General features: G+C 38.6%; 1 protein-coding gene across 1 annotated transcript in view; it reads right to left on the bottom strand.

Annotated features, from left to right (window-relative positions):
- The window catches only part of MYLK4 (myosin light chain kinase family member 4), a 45,509-nt gene that overhangs the window by 21,069 nt on the left and 6,049 nt on the right, over nt 1–18,391 (bottom strand). Inside the window, exons 2-3 of the mRNA XM_018556918.1 lie at nt 6,185–6,281; nt 3,861–4,458 (exon numbers count right to left, since the gene is read on the bottom strand). Of these exons, the coding sequence (XP_018412420.1) occupies nt 3,861–4,458; nt 6,185–6,281 (695 nt within the window). The remainder of the gene's footprint in view (nt 1–3,860; nt 4,459–6,184; nt 6,282–18,391) is intronic.

An 18,391-nucleotide genomic window follows, 5' to 3' on the forward strand; every position in this document is an offset into this window, starting at 1 on the left:
TCGGGGGTAATCAGATGTAAACTGATGCACGTCTATTTAGATCCAGCTGCACATAGAGTAACACTGAGCCTCCAATCAGATGTGCCTGAAAAACTGACAGGCTGACCTGATCGGAATGCCCGTGTGCAAGGGGCCTAAGTGAAAACTCACTTTGCAAAGTGAACATGCTCTACTATTAGTAGATCAACCTAATTTTGACAGAACCTGGCATCACTTAAAGTGTATGTTACCCCAAAAGTTAATATTTCATATAAGTGTTTATGTATACATATAGTTTTTTTAACACTAGTTTCTAATGTCTTTATTTATTCTTCTGCTGTAAGATACCTGGTGACTCTACTAGTCCCCCACTCCCCTTCGTGTAGCTTTCTCATCAAGCTAAGCACGAAAGCAGATCCAGCATGTCTGTAGACCCACAGTCAGCTTCGTCACAATGCCCCTTGTTTACATGCCGTTTCCTGAAGTGATGCTGGTGTAAGCTGGCAATTGTCCTAACAAGTCTCTACCCCTGATCTCACCAACAATGATAGCTATTCTGAATTGCAATCATGTGACTGCTTTACAAAAGTTAAATCAGAAGCTCTTTATTGGTAATACTTTAATACAAACAATGCGATAGTGTAATACTATGACAATTTATACTGCACTGACAATCATTAGCATTCAAATACATTTTAACGCCCAACTCCAAAAATACATTTTGTTTATTTTGGGTAGAGTGGGGAAGGGTTATAACCCTTGTCAAGCTTTATTACTATATTCTCGTTGTGAAAACGTACCCTTATTTCCTGTCAGTAAGTGATCGGAAATCTCTACAAGGGGGAAATTTATAAGAACCAAAACACATTTTTAGCAGATTATGGAAGAGTTAGAACATTTGACAATGTTTTTATTGCTGTCTTTCTCTTCTTATCCATGTGGTTACCACACTTCATTCTTGTATAGGGCTCACTGGGACAGGAAGTAAGGGAAAATCCCCCAATGAAGAGGCAGAGAGCAATAAAAACCTGACGGTTCTGACTCTTAACCACTGAATGAAAAATAAATAACATTTGGCTGAAGTTAGGCTGTAAGACAACTGAGCTATCTAACAGTAATTGTTAAACAGTATTACAACTGCTTGTTTTAGCACATATGCCAGTCTGTTGCAAAGGTAAGTGGTACAAAGTGCATGTACACCACCTGCATTCCTCAGAAAGAATAGAGTTTACAATGGACCCTGGTGGAGGAAAACGTTTTAAAGAACAAGCAGACCTCTCACCACATCTCAATATGGGTGAGAGATTACTGTGCCTATAGCCAACTTTACTGGAGACTCATTATTCTAGCGACGTTTTTAAGCCAATTTGCTATATAGTGCAAACAACATTTCACTGGTTTGTAAAATTCAGATAAATAAATGAAGGGTATTTATTTGCAGAGCAAGTCAACTCCAGGCAAACAAAATTCAGATTATATAAGCTACCAAATATTAAAGGATAGTTTTAATTTAAGCAAAATATATGCTTTGTCTCCACATAGGGAGAGCTGAAAAGCTGGGTTTTGGGTAAAATTTGGTTAAGAATTTGGGTAAAATTATCCTCTAGGAAGTTATCACACTTACAAACTGGAGCTAGATAAAAGAGTTGTTAAAACCTGTAAATTAGTTTGACCTTCCTCATCTCTTTGGGGTACAGCAAGCACAAACATTTGCTGCTAGTAATGTGCAGTATGTCTCTAGACATTTCAAATTAATTTAATGTAGATGGGTTTGGCATTGTGTGTCCCATCTTAGTGTATTTAGAAAGTACAATATGTGACATAAGAATTCCAGCACCCCTAGAAGAGCAACAAAAAAACAGCCTAATTCTGTCAGTGTATCTACTTATTCAAGAGCTGTTGTACTCAATAGGTTCTACTTTAGTAAGTTTAGAAATCTATCAGGTGTATAGCACTGAATTCACCACATTGATGAATGTTTTGAATTCAGATGACATACTGTCACCTATATCATATTCTAGCATTGTTTTTTTTACCAAAAAAATGAAATGACCCAAACGTTGGGCCTTGTACAAAAGACAATCATGAATGAGGGTTACTAGGGCAGCATATTTAAAGTGACACTAAATTTACAAGTTAAATCTTAAAAATGCTTTCAAGTAAATAAGTATTAACAAAATGTATCGTATTTGTGCATCACTCAACCGTAGATCCTCAAATCATCTCTTAATTCATGCGGACACTGTCCTTCCTTCTGGAGGGTGGCTACTTTTGTTCCTCATGGTCCTTGTGTGTTGTAAAGTAGCCACCACCCCAAGCTCACACCCTTGATGGACTATAACTTCAATACAAATTGGTAAACTAAACATGAGATTGTAGTCAATTAGGGGAGTGAGCTTGGAGCGGTGGCTACTTTACATCACACACAGGGACCATGGGGAAAAGTAGCCACCCTCTAGAAGGAAGGACAGTGTCAGCATGAATTGAGAGATGATTCGAGGATCTACAGCCGAGTGGTGCACAAATAAGATACATTTTTGTTAATAGTTAAGGTACTTGAATGCATTTTTAAGATTTACCTCCTGAGTTTAGTGTCAATTTGGGTACAGCACTCGGTATGGCCAACTTTTTTTACATTCAAATTTCCTAGTGTGGGCAGTAACTTAAACTACCTTGAAATCTGTTTCATAAGCAAGTATAGCTGCATCCATATAATCAACCAGCAAAGTGGGAGTATTTTATAGTAGCTGCTTTAAAATAGTATAAGGTAAATATTGCCTTTCATTAATTGTTTTCTTAAACTCAGTTTGCATTATGGCAGCCTCTGTTTTAAGAACATCAACATAAAGTCCATTTATTGAGACTCTTTGTGCATGGCATGTTTATATAAACAGAAAATGGGAATTGTGGCCAATAGTACTTATGTTAGTAGCTAATGTTCTCAATGTTAATGTAATGAGAACTTGTTAAACAAGTCTGGTGCCTATAACAGCATGAGAGATAATATTCATGTCTACTGCAAGTCCATAGGATATCGACGTAACAGTGTACGTGTGATGCTTTACGATCTCCTACTTACAGTAGCAATAACATTGATGCCTATATAAACAAACCACATTATTTTGCTTAACTTTGAATAATCAAGATGGAAATCCAGTTCCAGTAGGGGAAAACATGATGAGGTTTACAATAAAAGCATCAGACATACTCAAGACAACAAGATTACATTCCTTGTGCTTAAAGGGGATTTTCCATTTTAAACCAAAAGAGGAGTTCTGCGTCAGATTCCTTCCTAGAGTCCTTGGAGAAACTACCCATTTGTTGCTGGCTGGGTCTACAAATCTGGACTTAAATAAGTCAATGCAAAAAAGGTGCCATTATTGCATACAATCAAAGTACTAAAGGATGTACTTCCCGTGCAGCTACATTTTTAAATATCTGAGAATTTTTTAATTGATTATTACCTAATGAACTGGAATAGTAACTATCTTCTTTTTATCTAATATTAAGGCTCATGGGTGCCAAAGAGCATTGATATCATACTCACAACCTATTTGCTTACTCCTTCTGGATCACTTCCCACTTAGTATTTGTTTAATTAAGATGGCTACATGTGGAGGACTGAGTTCAAATTGTATTATCAGAAGTCAATTTTCTATACCCTCCACTAGGAATTTCAGTTTGTGTAGGGACATTTGGGATGAAGGGTGTAGCTTTTACTCAGCTATACCAGCACAGGTCACTGGAGTGTAGGATGTAAATGTATGCATCTGGTTTAAAACTTTGTAGAAAGTGACTATTTCTTTTCCCCTGTATAAACCAACAAGAAAAAAATGACAGCTTAAAAAACACACACAATAGTTACTGCTGGCATGTCTTACCTGTTTGCTGAAGAGACTGTTGCCTGTTCTGTATCATAAGCAGGGCATGGTGAAGGAGGTGTAGAAGTGCTCATGCTCCTCAGAATTTGCTCAGAATCTTCTGAAACTTCCAGTACTGCTTGAATTTGATCACACCCTGCAATCATATGGCTGCTATCATCATCATCATCATCATCTTCCTCAGTGTTAGCATCCTCACTGTCCTCATTCTCTTCATGCCTTTCCTCACACTGTATTTCTAATGCATCTTCAGTCACTAAAATAATGAGTTTTTCTTCAGCTTGGTCCTCTTGGACACTGACCACTTCTTCTTCTTCCTCAACATCTGTTAGTACATTGACAGGTTCTTCATTTAAAGAGATGAGATCCTTTTCTTCAACAGAGCAAATTATGGGTGTTCCACCTTGCACACAAGTTTTAGTTTCTGAAATCGGTATGTCTATAGAGATAAAGCTTTGTGCCTCAATGTTCTCTTCATACTTTAGTTCTGAAGATTTGTTCTCAACATATATAACAGTTGCCTTTTCTGCATTCTCTCTATTGAGTTTTTGGACCTTTCCTTTATATTTGCAGGACTGGGTTCTTTGGATACATCGCTCTAAAAGCAACGACAGGATAGCAAGCGTATAATAGCTGGTTTGATTAGTGTTTAAAGCTTATGCCCATTGGCTTGTTCACTAAGTTGTGAGTAGCAATAGCCATACAAAAAACAACACACAAAGCACCATCATCAAGCTATATTAGCCAGTTAAGCTTTTGGCGATTTCTGATGTTTAAGCTCAAGAGAATGGATTCATAATTGTGACTTGCCATTATATCCAACTCTAAAAATAAACACGCAATTATTTGAATGAAAATAGCAGAATATAAATATATCAGATATCTGAAAATTACATTTTTTTAAATCAGAAAAAGTAATCTTGCCAATGTGTTTCCCTAGTATTCCAACATTTTCACTATCACTAATATCTGTGTGTACATAATACCAAACAATATAATTCTGAAATGACAAAACGTTGTTAGAGCTTGTTGATTAGTCTATGTATTTATTCTTAATCATTTTGATGTATACAGTATTTATCACACAATTGTGGAACAAATGTGCAATGATATTTTCCAGGTACCTGTAGACTGCATTTACAATTTTTTCTAGTTCCATATAGTCTAATATTTTATAACAATTTTGGAGGTACCGCCTCTGAGACAGATTACAATCTCAATACAAATGAGTAAACTAAATGTGAGATTATAGTCCATCACGGGAGTGAGCTTGGAGCGGTGGCTACTTTACAACACACATAGGGACCATGGGGAACAAAAGTAGCCACCCTCCAGAAGGAATGACAGCGTCAGCACCAGTTCAGAGATGATTTGAGGATCTACAGCCGAGTGATACACAAATAAGATACATTTTTATAATAGATAAGGTACTTGAATAAGTACCCCATCCGTTCCGCCAGTGGAGGATCGGACAGGGGAGGGGGGAATCCAGTCCCTCCCCTGTCACGGCTCTCTGCCGGCACAGGATTGAGAAGTGAGTGAGCGCCGCTATGTGTTCGCTCACTTCACAATCTACTGAGCCGACCTGTGACAGTTTCATTGTCACAGGTCGGCTCAGATTATGAGGCTCAGTGAAAATCACTCACCTCATAATTCTCCTTTAATAATGGTTGAGACTTTAACACATCTCTTTTCTCTTGTGGAAATGAATAAGCAGAGGCTGAGGCTAGCACCATACCATCATTATCTTGACACACAGATGTGGCACTTATCATGAAAGACTTCATTGCTTTTCTGAGACTCTTTACAACAAAACTATCTATCATCTGTATGTTTTTGCCTATGGAACTACTTAAACTGTATTATGCTATCTGTTTCCACAGGTAATCCAATATCTGCAAAAAAATAAGTGCCATTTGATTTTAAAAGTAAACAGAAGGAAATGTTTTTTGAGCATGTGTTCATGGGCAAATGCACTCACTTCCAGGTGCATTCAGTTTGCATTTGATATCAGTTTAAAACACTTTTGAGATCATTCAAAGACCATTGACGGCTACATTTGACCTGCAGTTGATCTCCTCCTGACTTGCATTTAACCTCCGTATACACTGTACCAACTGTTTCAACCTATTTTTGTGTTCCCATTGCCTTGTATGGAAAAAAGAGCAGTTCTGGTGCAAACAAAAGCCCATCATCACAAGCCCTAAGTCTATCCAAAATTCCAAACCCAAGGGTCAATCCCTAAATGTATGGTCCATAATCATAACAGCTGTGTATATATACCGATTGTTTCTTTCAGTAGTTTATAATGTTGCAAAGTCTACCTGCATCTGGTGGCTTCTTTTTCTTCAAAGACTGTGTACCCTTTACATTCAAAGAGAAGTTTTTCTTTTTTTCATTTGCGATTTCATCCTTGACAATCTGCAACCATGAAATATAACAGTAACTATAGAGAGAGTAACTCAATGGCTTACATCCTACAATATATCACACATGCTGGATCAGTAACCATTTTTGTATAACAAATCCTTTACACAACAATCAACAATACTTTAACTGTAGTGATTGTCTATCTCCTGTTGTCTATCATCCAGGGATAGTGATTTATTCCTAACTGCATGTAATCGAATCACATACAATTACATGTGGAGTACCGCTTTCAAATGTGGCTGCTGTCACCCGATTATTAACTTGAACAGGTGACAGCGGCCGTATTCTAAACCGTATATTTGATCTTTCTGCCGCAGTGTAAATGTAAATAATAATTTAACAATGTAGCTTTTAATAAGCTGATTTCTTGCTTAAAATTAGAAAAAATATTATTTTTTTTCTAATTTTGGCCATTTTTCGGAATGCTTGTGTTGATTCATATAGAACTATCAGAACATTTCTTCTAAATACATTACACAACTCCTATAGTGCTCTAATGAGTTTAATTTATTAATCATTAAAAAATGTCCTTGATGTAAGAAATAATCAAGTAAAAGTAAATTCACATATAAAGGATGATATTATTCTTCTGGGTTGTGTGACCTTCTCTCAGATCTTCCACCTTGTATCCCCTCAGACAGAAAGACAGATGTTAGAGTCAGACATCAGCCCTGGCTATAAAAAGTATCAAAGGTTACAAGTGGTATGGAGGATGAATAACTGAAGTGTCCCATTACCAAGTCATCCTCTTGCATATGTTCATTGACTTTCACTTAACAGACGCAAAGGCCTCGTCACCAGTTTGCTGTCTGTTGTAAAGAATGTTTGGCAACACATTTTTTTTAAATGACTGAATTTTAACCATTGAGTAAATCATAAGCCAGATTCTTTTACTTTGGATAGAGAAATAAAACACCAATCAATTTATTTTGTGCTGTCTTTGTCGGATTGGGGGGATTTCCCTCAACTTCCATTCTCAGAAACACAACAGGAAGTGAGAGATGATCTCTCTTATGCTAGGAAAATCTTCTCATAGACAGTTGTTTTACCTGGGCAGGTGTCCTATTAGATTTCCCCTCTGTTCGTGTTCAATTGTCAACAACTTCTCTTACTTTAAATCCCTATGACCACCAGGATAAAGAGAGTTGGTGAAACTCCCCATTGGGGACACAAACAGCAATAAAAATCTGATAGATGTTCTAACCCCTCACCGCTCTACCCAAAGCCAAAAAGGTGACTTTACAGTCTGAATTTTAGGCAAACAGTTATACAATATATTCAAATAAATAATAATTAAATGCAAATAGTGTAAACACCCTAAATCCTTTTGATATATGTCTTGTGTATTCCCTTGCACAAGAGAGGGAAGGTTAGCACTCTGAACCAATCAGACTAAACTGCGGTTCATCTGGTGAAAGTGAGCATACTGACAGGAGCAAAAATGTATATATGCTGTTGGGCAGTCTTTTTCCAATCATCAGGATGGGAGTATATATTTGCCACTGTGTGCTGCTGCTGTAAGGAAGGTCAAGGACCTCGGTGTACTGTCTGGCAGGGTTGATTAGATCACAGGAATAGCCACACAAAATTAAAACCTTTTTGGAACATACTTCCTTAAATTTCAACTTGCCGAAAATCATTTTGCATGCTCCATCACACTTTTTTAATCGGAATGCATGGAGGAGAACTGGGCTAAGTACATGCTATCCCTAATCTACTCCATATAGGGGCCTAATTACAGATAATGGGTCCCCACAGCAAAATTTTGATGAAGGACCTCCCTACTGTCATTGATCTTAACATAATGAAGGTCTAAAACAAGGATAAGTAGCAGGAGAGATGTCAGCATAGTCAGTAGAATACTAGGGACCAGACCTGTGGATAGAGGTTTTCAGGAAGGAGGGAACATCGGTGCAAGGAATTAACCATTAGTAGCTTACCAGTCTTTTTCAGCATCTCAGATCTCACTGCAAATTCTACTCCTTCCTACCCCTGCTGCTGCTGTGACATCACCACCCCCCGTCCAATCAGAAAATGCCTAGTATTCATTGATAGACATACTTGGCACAGGCGTGCATTGCAGTATGCTGCACTGCCATAAAAAGTGCAGGTCCTATTTCTGGGCCATTGAGTTGCATTGCCAGCCCATTCATTTCCAAACCATGGTGTTAACGCACATGCATTACCACAACGCACCTCCATGGTTTGATGTGAACCTTGCCTTACACTTTTGCTTTAAGGTTTAGATACATTTTACAAATCATTAAATGCATTTTAAATTCAGGTAGAGTAAGTACCTGCCTTTGATAAGTATCAGTCTAGTAATCCCCTGTGCAGCAGAGCCCTGACATAAGGGAGTGAGGAGATTGAGCACTGGCATAAACTCATCAGTGTGATGCAGCTACTTTGTTGTTAAGGTGACCAAGTTGCTTAAAGAACTGAAGCCAAAACTTTTTTTAATAGTTTTTGGATACAGTAAGTGAGGGTTATAACTCCTGTTAGCTTCTTTGCCATCTGTGTTCCATTGGGGAGATTTCCCTTTACTTTCTGTCTGGTAAGCACAACAGGAAGTGAGGAAAATCCCTGGTGGTCAGCAGGGTCACCAGAACTAGTGTCTCCGCTGGGAGATTTCCTACCTATTCCTGTTCTGGTGAGAACCCAAAATCTGGGATTGTTTTTCACTTTTACTTTCAGTAATAACAGTCCACACAACAAATATAGAGGGTGAAGCTCCCTAATGGGGACACAGACAGCAATTAAAACCTGACAGTTGTTATAATCCCTCTCCGCCATATCCAAAAGTAAAAATAGGTTTGGCTTAAGTGGTACTTTAACTGCAATAAAACATGTTTATGTCCCTAACCTAGCTCTACTGTCTGGCAGGACTTTGTAAAGCTCTGCTATACGGTATGTATTTTAACAGTTTAACTAACTGTTAGCTTTAATGGAACTTTGTGACATGCCAAAGGCAAAAAAAAAAATTGGTGTGTCTATATCAGAGTAATGTCCCTTATACACTTCACATTGTATCCTAAACGTTTTCCTTTTAAAAAAATGTTGGGTGTTTAAAGATTCTATAGTTTGTCAGTGCAAAAACTGAATTTGGAGCAGTGGATATTCCTGCTAAGTATAAATTGAATTAGGCCCATTTCATACGGGTGCCTGTCAGTTCCGATCAGAAGGAGATCTGTGCACGGATCCCCTGCTGATCGGAGCAGTTCGGAACAGATGTCAGCGTTGTGACATTCGTGTCCATCCACTAGTTTACTTACCAGACCCATGTTAGAAATATGGGGAATTGGATGTGAATGAACATGTGTCATTTACATCAGATTACCCCCATTCTGCCACAACCAAGACTTGGTCAGAGTCGGGGGTAATCATATGTAAACTAGCGTATGTCTGTTTAGATACGGCTGCCCATCGACTAACATTGGGCTTCCAATCAGATCTGTGCGAAAATCTGACAAGCAGACCTGATCGGAATTCCCATCTGAAAAGGCTCTATGACTTCTCAGAATTATTTTTGTGCAGTGTAATTATGTCCTAATTTGTGTATTTTCACTAAACTTTTTATACTTCATCACTTCAACTGGTAATGCCTTGATTTTGCAACACAAGTTTGCCTTTCACTCAGCCTGTTCAATCACTCTGCTACAGTACACATTAGAGTTCCCTAGAATTCCCTGGCAGTATTTTTAAGTCTGATAATTGCAAAGGGGATTAAAGCTTGTCTTATGGGAAAGATTGCTAGAGGCAAAAGACCATCAGAGTTACATGGTCTGTATATGTGCTTATATGTAACAAAGAAGAGATCCTTACGTTTTAGTCATTAACCCAAATGCCCTCCCTGCTGCCCATGCTGTGGAACTCTGCACCACATATTCATGTGAAATCCCTACTTCTGTGTCAATCTCCTGGGTCCCCTGCAGCTCTCACTTTCTGACCTTCACCCAACAAAATATACAGTAGTGGTAGAAGGTAAGCTGGAGGAACCAGTGAGCGCTGTGGGGAACGCAAGAGATCAACACACCCAGAATTCCCTATTTCTGTGCAGACCTCGCATTAACTTTTCTCAGGATTAAAGCAGAGCCCTCTTACAGTTATGCATTCATTTAAAATATTGACTATAGCAACAAGGTCACTTTAAAGCGGCACTCTGGGAATTACATAGGAAAAACCCTCAGTGCCCCCTGCCCCCACACTGCAAGGGTTAAAGAGTCATTAGGTCTAGAGGTAGAGGATTAAAGTGTAATGCTTATCTTATTTCTTGAATTTGGAGCGGTGTCTACTTTACAACACACACAGGAACCATGGGGAACAAAAGCAGCCACCCTCCAGAAGGAAGGACAGTGTCAACATGAATTGAGAGACGATTTGAAGATCTACAGCTGAGTGATACACAAATAAGATACATGTATGCTAATAGTTAAGGTACTTGAAAAACATATTCACCGAAAACATTACACAATGTTGAAAGCACATACGAGCCATGGCATACAAAGTAAGAATGGTGAACTGGCAAACAACATGTGCCTATAAATCAGAATACGCAAAGCCCACCATCGGAAACAGTAAAATGTTATACAAAAATCAAACATAGTAACTCTGAAGGAGCAACACAACCAGAATATGTTAATATTCAATCAAAATTGGTCCACATAATATTCCTAGCAGGAAAAAAGAGAGGGGATGGGGTGAAATGGAGGAGTTAAGGAAAGGATCTATCTCCTCGGCATCCCCCATAAATGTCATACTAGCACTGTTATATAGATAGAGAGGTCTGTTGAAATCCAGAAGGGAAAAAAATGCTCTATCCAGGGAGTCCATACCGCCTCAAATTTAAGGAGCGTATCTTCCTGGTGAGCAATTAGTTTGTCAAAAAACATGGTGTGGGACATATTGTCAAGAAAGTAGCGGTAAGGAAAAGTAGGGGCCCTCCAGGAACGTGTAATCTCATGTTCAGCCTCAGTAAAATTTATTGCAATAATTGGCATTCCACAGAGAGATCTCTAGGAGGAGAGGAGCCAATACAGCCGTGATGGTACAGAAAATCTGGGACCAAAATCGGAAATCTACAGGGCAGTCCCACCAATTATGAGAAAACGTCCCCTCCACCTGAACCCTCTGAAACAAGTAGAAGGATACGGTGGAAGGGTTCTAGCAATCCTCGATGGAACAAGGTACAATCGCATTAATAATTTATAATTGGTTTCTAGGGCTAACACGTTAGACAATCTTCTAGGGGTAGTGGCCTAAATACGTGACCAATCCTCAGGTAGGGGGTTCCCACCAAGGTCGGACGGCCACTTATAGACACTTAAGGCAGTAAATTTAGCTGAGATGCTCCAAGGAGTTTGGAGAGAGAAATAACACCTGGAGAGTGGGGTTTTGTGGCATTCAGATTGCATCCAGTGGAGAAGATCAGGATGACGACACCTGCAGATCTTCAAAATAATGTTTAATTTGAAAGTAACAGAACAATTCCCCCGAAGGAAGATGGTAAATGGCTGGCAAGATAGGGAAGCTTTTGACACCTTTGGAATTCATCAATTTGGCAAGAGTGATAGCATCGCCATCAATCTAGTGTCGGAGGGATCCAGGATTCATCAGTCCAGGCGGGAAGGAAGGATTTCCTATTAGAAAACGGGGCATGGGGAGAAAGTAGTCTCCCTGAATATTTCACATCATCCCTCGGTCTTGAGCCCCTCCAGACAATCCTGAAAATCTGGGCCTAAAGAACAGGGATACGGTAGTAAGGGACATTCACAGTCAAGACCCTGGCATAATATAGAAATTTGGGAAGAAAGGTCATAAACACTGCGATCATGCCCAGCCAGGAAATTATAAGGGTTCCAAAAATTCAGAAGACCACGCAGTTGCCTGAATAAGGAGGGGTAATTAGCTTGGTATAAAGAGCTAGTGAGGAACATTCCTATTTAGGGTTATTTATCTCGAACCCACGGAAAAGGGAAGGAATTCTTTGCAAGCATTCTAGGGGGCAAGGAGACAATAAGCTCGTTGGATTAACTTGAAAAAAGGAGACCAACCCAAAGTCAGAGAGGATCTGTAAAAGATTGTGAAGGGAAACTACTGGATTTGAAAGGCAGAGGAAGACATCATCGGCAAAGGGACACAATTTAATTGAATGCATTTTTAAGATTTGACTCCTGAGTTTAGTGTCCCTTAAAAGTAGACCTTTACTCCCTTTCACTAAAAATCACATCAGCATGTAGCTCTGCATCATATTTAAATATAGATTTTTACACAACCTACATTGCTTTGGGTCCAATCACCCTAATTTACTCCCAGTTGGTGGCTGGATCAATTTGTACTCTTTCATCATAAAATCGTAGCCAGGATATACTCATGAATCACTTTAACCTCCATCAACCATTCCTAGATGTTTACTTTTACTGTATCCTCTGATGAGCAAATCAGTGTTTGAAGCATATAATAATTGCTTTCATGTAAGTATAAAGAAAAAATGTACACTTTCCTTTAATCAACATGGAAGCAAGAGTTTTGTTATATTTATATTGCACCTTTTTATAACAATTTATGTTTTTGGGGGGGATTTGGTGTTAATTATCTTTTTTGTTAAAAAAAGGTTGAAACAGAAAATATGCAAATCATGTAATTGTTTTATGTGCAATACCATTATTGTGTTTTTGTGGGCCTCCCCAATACCTTTTAATCTAAGCCCTAAAAATAAATTGGTAATATAGCTAATCTATTATTTTGTTACACAGAATAAATTTGAAGTTTGAGGACACAAGTCTGTAGACACATACATCTACTATGTAGCATACACATGAAAAAAAAATATGATACCCACTGATAAAGCAACACTGTAATGGATATTGCCAGCTTACATGCAGATCATGTGATATGAATAGAGAATGTGTTTTCACATACATCCTTTGATGCAAGGCATATAGAGAACATCAGGCAATGTACTGACCTATATCATGGATAACCCTGGGAAGCGTCATTTAAAGAGGTTCAGTCACACCTGTTGTTTCCAGTCAGTCACTGGAAATGACAACATATTTCACACATTACTTGTTACATTAAATGGCGGAGTAACTGAGGTAATCTAAACCAAGAGACTATTAGTCCCCAATTTAAATTAATCCTTAAGTATAAATATTGCAGGTCTCAAATGCCTTTAAAGCCCACAAAGGGAATATATAGACAAGATTACAATGAAGAGCACTAAAATAACAAGACTGTCAATAAGATTTATAATTGGAAAAATTAAAATAGTAGTAATAGTTGCTGAGCCTGCAGGAAATGAAAAAGGTCTCAGCATAAGCCGCCCCGCCCCGACCCACACACACATGCACACACCTTTCCTAAGCTTGGAAACTGTTGACAATAAAGACTAGGTCACCAATATAATATAAAAAAATGTTTTTTAACATGATTAATTATGGCCCTAAAATATATATGTAAATGTTATAGTGGGGTAAAAGAAAAATGAAGATATTTTCAACCACAGGTAAATATCTATTAAAGTAAAGATAGCTCACGGAGGATAAAGGCCCAGTACGGAAAAGGTGGATGGAAACACCTTTGAAGTGAAAGAGGATGAAAATTGTAGAAAAGAAATACAAAGCATTGGTGGTACATGATCAACTTGAGAAGAGTAACTGAAAATCAGAAGAAAAAACAAGGCTCAGGGTAAGGATACTGTATGTGGCAAAAATGGAAGAAAATAGAGTGCAAAAAAACTTTAGAAAATAATCTGTCAATTAAATCTTAAAAATGCATTCTAGTACTGTAACTATTAACAAAAATGTATCTTATTTGTGCATCGCTTGGATTCAAATCATCTCTGAATTGGTGCTGACACTGTCCTTCCTCTGGAGGGTGGCTACTTTTGTTTCTCATGGTCCCTGTGTGTTTGTTTTGTAAATTAGCCACCACTCCATGCTCGCTCCTGTGATGGACTACACTCTCATGTTTAGTTATCTCATTTGTATTGAAGTTATAGTCCATTACAGGAGTGAGCTTGGAGTGATGGATACTTTACAATACATAGGGACCATGGGGAAAAAAAGTAGCCACCTTCCAGAAGGAAGGACAACGAGTGATACAAACACTGCACATTTTTAAAGCTGGTCCCATAGAGTCCTTAAGCCAGTGGAGCAGCTTAATATATGTGCGGTGCAGCTGTACCAATGCTTTTTAAAGTAACTCCTGATCATTATTATGAATGATCATTCTGTAAACAAAAACAAAAAAGGCAGGAAGAGAGCCTGGCCATGTGACTCTGTCAAAGTCTCATGAACCTGCTCTCCTCCAAATGGAGCAATCTCTAGTCAATTTACAGAGGCTTCACACTCTACACTCCAAGGCCCGATTTTTTTTAGCGAGATGAGCCACAGTGTGCATAGAGGAGAGTGGGTAGTAATATTCGTTCCACGCTATAAATGACCCCTGCGTTATAAGTGACTGAAGCTTTATATGGAAGATGAAGTAGGTAGCTACCAGTGCGAGTTCAGGGTGAAAAAAGGGACAATTGACCATATTTTTACAATCTGTTAAGTACTGGAAACATTTTACAAACATTTCATGGATCTCCATATTAGTCTGTGCGTCTAGATTAAAAACAGAAGTAAAGGCAAACTTGTTGGGGCTATACTTCCCTTGTAAAGGAAATATGCCGTTGATAGAAGGTATATGAAAAAGTAAAATTGTTCTGCTATCTAGGCTCTAAAGTAAATAAACAGAATGAAGAGCAACATCTACAGGGCTATTCAGTAAAGGGTGAAGAGATTGGAGAAGGCAGGAGAAGTGAACAATCTAGGACAACATAGCTGAACTGGAAAGTGAGCTGAATTGGGGAATTTTTCCAAATCATCTATTTTGTCCTAGATTGTTCACTTCTCCTGCCTTCTCCAAACTCTTCACCTTTTAGTGAATAGAACTGCTAGTAAGGATATAGCAGAATCTTGGGTACTAACAGAAACTGAGGTGGACAGACACAACAGTTAAAAAAGAAATTTTTATAGGGAGGCTGAAGATGACAAATAGAACAGAGTAACTGGACACATAAAAATTATATAACAGTTATGAATATCAAACTATATTAAGAGATATTAGAAAACGGACTCTTGGTGTTGCCACGTGATAAGCATGTAAGAAAGAATCTTGAAGAAGATTTTTCAGTGAAATCTAGTAGGGCAAAGGAAGAGGGGAAAGCCGGAGAAGAGAACATATATGATCTATATTTGATGTTGCTCACAATAAGCATATCCTCTTCATCTGTTGGTTTGGACAACTGCTTTATAACTTTGTGGCCTAGTATAGCTCGCAATCTGTTGTTAAACCGAAGTTTTGGCTCATCAGTTGAAAAAAAATTAGAGGTTTCTGTTTTAGATACACATCATAATCACTCACAATGGATTCTGCTCCTTGATGTTTAAATGTTTTAACTTCCTGCAGAATCAGCTGGTCCACTGAGCACTGGCCTTGATATCCTGTTTAGGGTGGCTCCTTTCCCTTGCATTGTGCTATGGAGCCACCCTTGTGTCTGTTAGCAAGCTGTGTTACCCTTACAAATACACAGGCACAACAGGGCAAGCCAGTCCTATGCTCCCTGCTCCTTCTTATTCCCTTCTCCAACTTGTGGGGACTATGCTGTCCCTTGTGATCTTGTACTGGACAGGAAGTTCAGGCAAGCCAATCTGAGGGAGTTGAAGCCAAGTGTTTGGGAACTTGATGACTGTAATTGCTTGGGTGAAAATATAAAGGAATACTTTGCTGGGCAATGTATGTTATATTTGTTTGAACTGGATTAATTATTGTAAAAAAAAGTTTAAGATATACTACTTTCATCCATTGTGTGCCTACTCATTTCCTTCAACTGCACTAAAGGCAGTAGATCTCTTGGAATGTCCTTTAATAATTGCAACCAGAGTGATCTGCACTAAATGTCTGGGACCCTGTGCAGTAGAATACACTGAACTGTCACAATATAACCTCTGCATCTTTCTCTTTCTATGCAAATACAGTATTTCTATACTAAGTTACACAAAACGCTTTGGCAGAATAAGACAAATTCAATACATTTTATCCATACATGCTGCTCTCTGAATGAATTATAGGAGTTGTTCCATATAGAGCTTGAACAATACAGCTGTAGTCCCAGAATAATTCTGACACTGGACCACAGATGGATTTATATGCATTAAGCAAGAACAATAGAAGCCTGTTCCTTTTTATGTCTGACCTGAGGAACGTTCTTGGATTATTCTCAAGTTTGATTGTTGAATTTTAAGAGGTGATGAGTGCAGCAGCACGCCTTCCAGAGGATAAGGCATGCTTGAATAGACGTCAATTTACTAAGTAGCCTATCATGTTCTCTCATGCTGTGCTATGGGAATGTGCTGCCTACACATTAATATCAACCTTCAGAGTGCTTTAGATAGTTTCAGTCTGTTCCAAAGGGATTCAATTTTCATGTGTTATGTACCCGGGCTTCTGAAAACTAAAAAAATAACAATGTAGGAGAAAGTTTGAAGGAAATGTAATAGGAATTGACTATCAAGCCACGCTGAAATAAATATGTGGTTCTGATGTTTGGCTTCTGTGGTAACGTCTTGGCTAGATCACAAATACAATATAGAATATTAAAGGCAGACACATTGGAACTTATGTCATAACATGGTATAATGTGCTAATATACATAGCAAGCAAGTAGATTTTGCTTTTTTCACAGAATAACCTGAAAAAGTAAAGGTAGAATATGATACACTGTAGCAATACACATTCCATGGAAAGTCAGACTTGAGTTCTTTGCCATTGTTTTCTGTAGGTATAAAGCACCTTTGGCAAGTCAGGTCGCATTTGTTGCAAGCTTTCATTTCTTATTTTTTCATGAGAAACCCAGGTATCAGACGCTCTTGGCATATTGGTAATATTCCAAATGATGCAGCCACCCTTCCTCCCAATTCTCATTATATGTAAATATTTCCCTTTATTTTAGGAAGTAGACTATTAGGGGATAAAATTATTTGAAATGTTATACTGAAATTTAAGAATGTTCTGTACCCATAATGTGTGTAATATACAGAGAGCAAACCCAGGAGATTGAAAATATAATTTGCATGGATTTCCCCTGGCATGTCATAATATTCTCGACACTGACAAAATTATATTTAAACTTGTGTCAAGGTTAAGACAGAGATTAAATATTACACATGGAAATTGTTAGACGTTTTAAAATAGCTAATGCAAATTCAGAGTATTTAACCTATCATTAGACATACAGTAGCAGCCTAAGCGTACTATCTATTATTTCTAAACTTTGGGCCAGCATCTTAGTCTACAGACAAATGCTCACCCTAGATTAGGGGTGGGCAACTCCGGCCTTCCAGATATACTTTAACTACAAATCCCAGCATGCCTCTGCCTTTGGGAGTCATGCCTGTAACTGTCACTCAGCCTGTAACTGTCAGTGTTTTTTTTTTGGAGGAGAATCTATAATCCAATACAAGTTACTTCACTGACTTCATAAGAGAGTGCTTTGTGGAATGGATTCAACAAGCTGTTGAAAAAATTATTTCGCAATTTTGGTCCATGCTGACTTGTTAGACATCAGACAATTCCTGCTGTTTTGTCAATGCCATATACCACTTCATCTCCAGGGATTCAGGCTGAGCGTTGCAAATTGTAACATTTGTGACATTGTGACTTTCACATTAGAGGCCCCCTTCACATCAGAGTCCCCCCTTTCACATTAGAAGCCCCCTTCACATCAGAGTCCCCCCTTTCACATTAGAAGCCCCCTTCACATCAGAGTCCTCCCTTTCACATTAGAAGCCCCCTTCACATCAGAGTCCCCCCTTTCACATTAGAAGCCCCCTTCACATCAGAGTCCTCCCTTTCACATTAGAAGCCCCCTTCACATCAGAGTCCCCCCTTTCATATTAGAAGCCCCCTTCACATTAGATTCCCCCCTTTCACATCAGAAGTCCCCCTCACATCAGAGTCCACCCTTTCACATTAGGGGCCCCCTTCACATCAGATTCCCCTCTTTCACATTAGAAGCCCCCTTCACATTAGATTCCCCCCCCCCCTTTCACATTGGA

Source organism: Nanorana parkeri, unplaced genomic scaffold (assembly GCF_000935625.1).
Source record: "Nanorana parkeri isolate BGI_ZX_2015 unplaced genomic scaffold, ASM93562v1 scaffold258, whole genome shotgun sequence".
Classification (NCBI taxonomy): Eukaryota; Metazoa; Chordata; class Amphibia; order Anura; family Dicroglossidae; genus Nanorana; species Nanorana parkeri.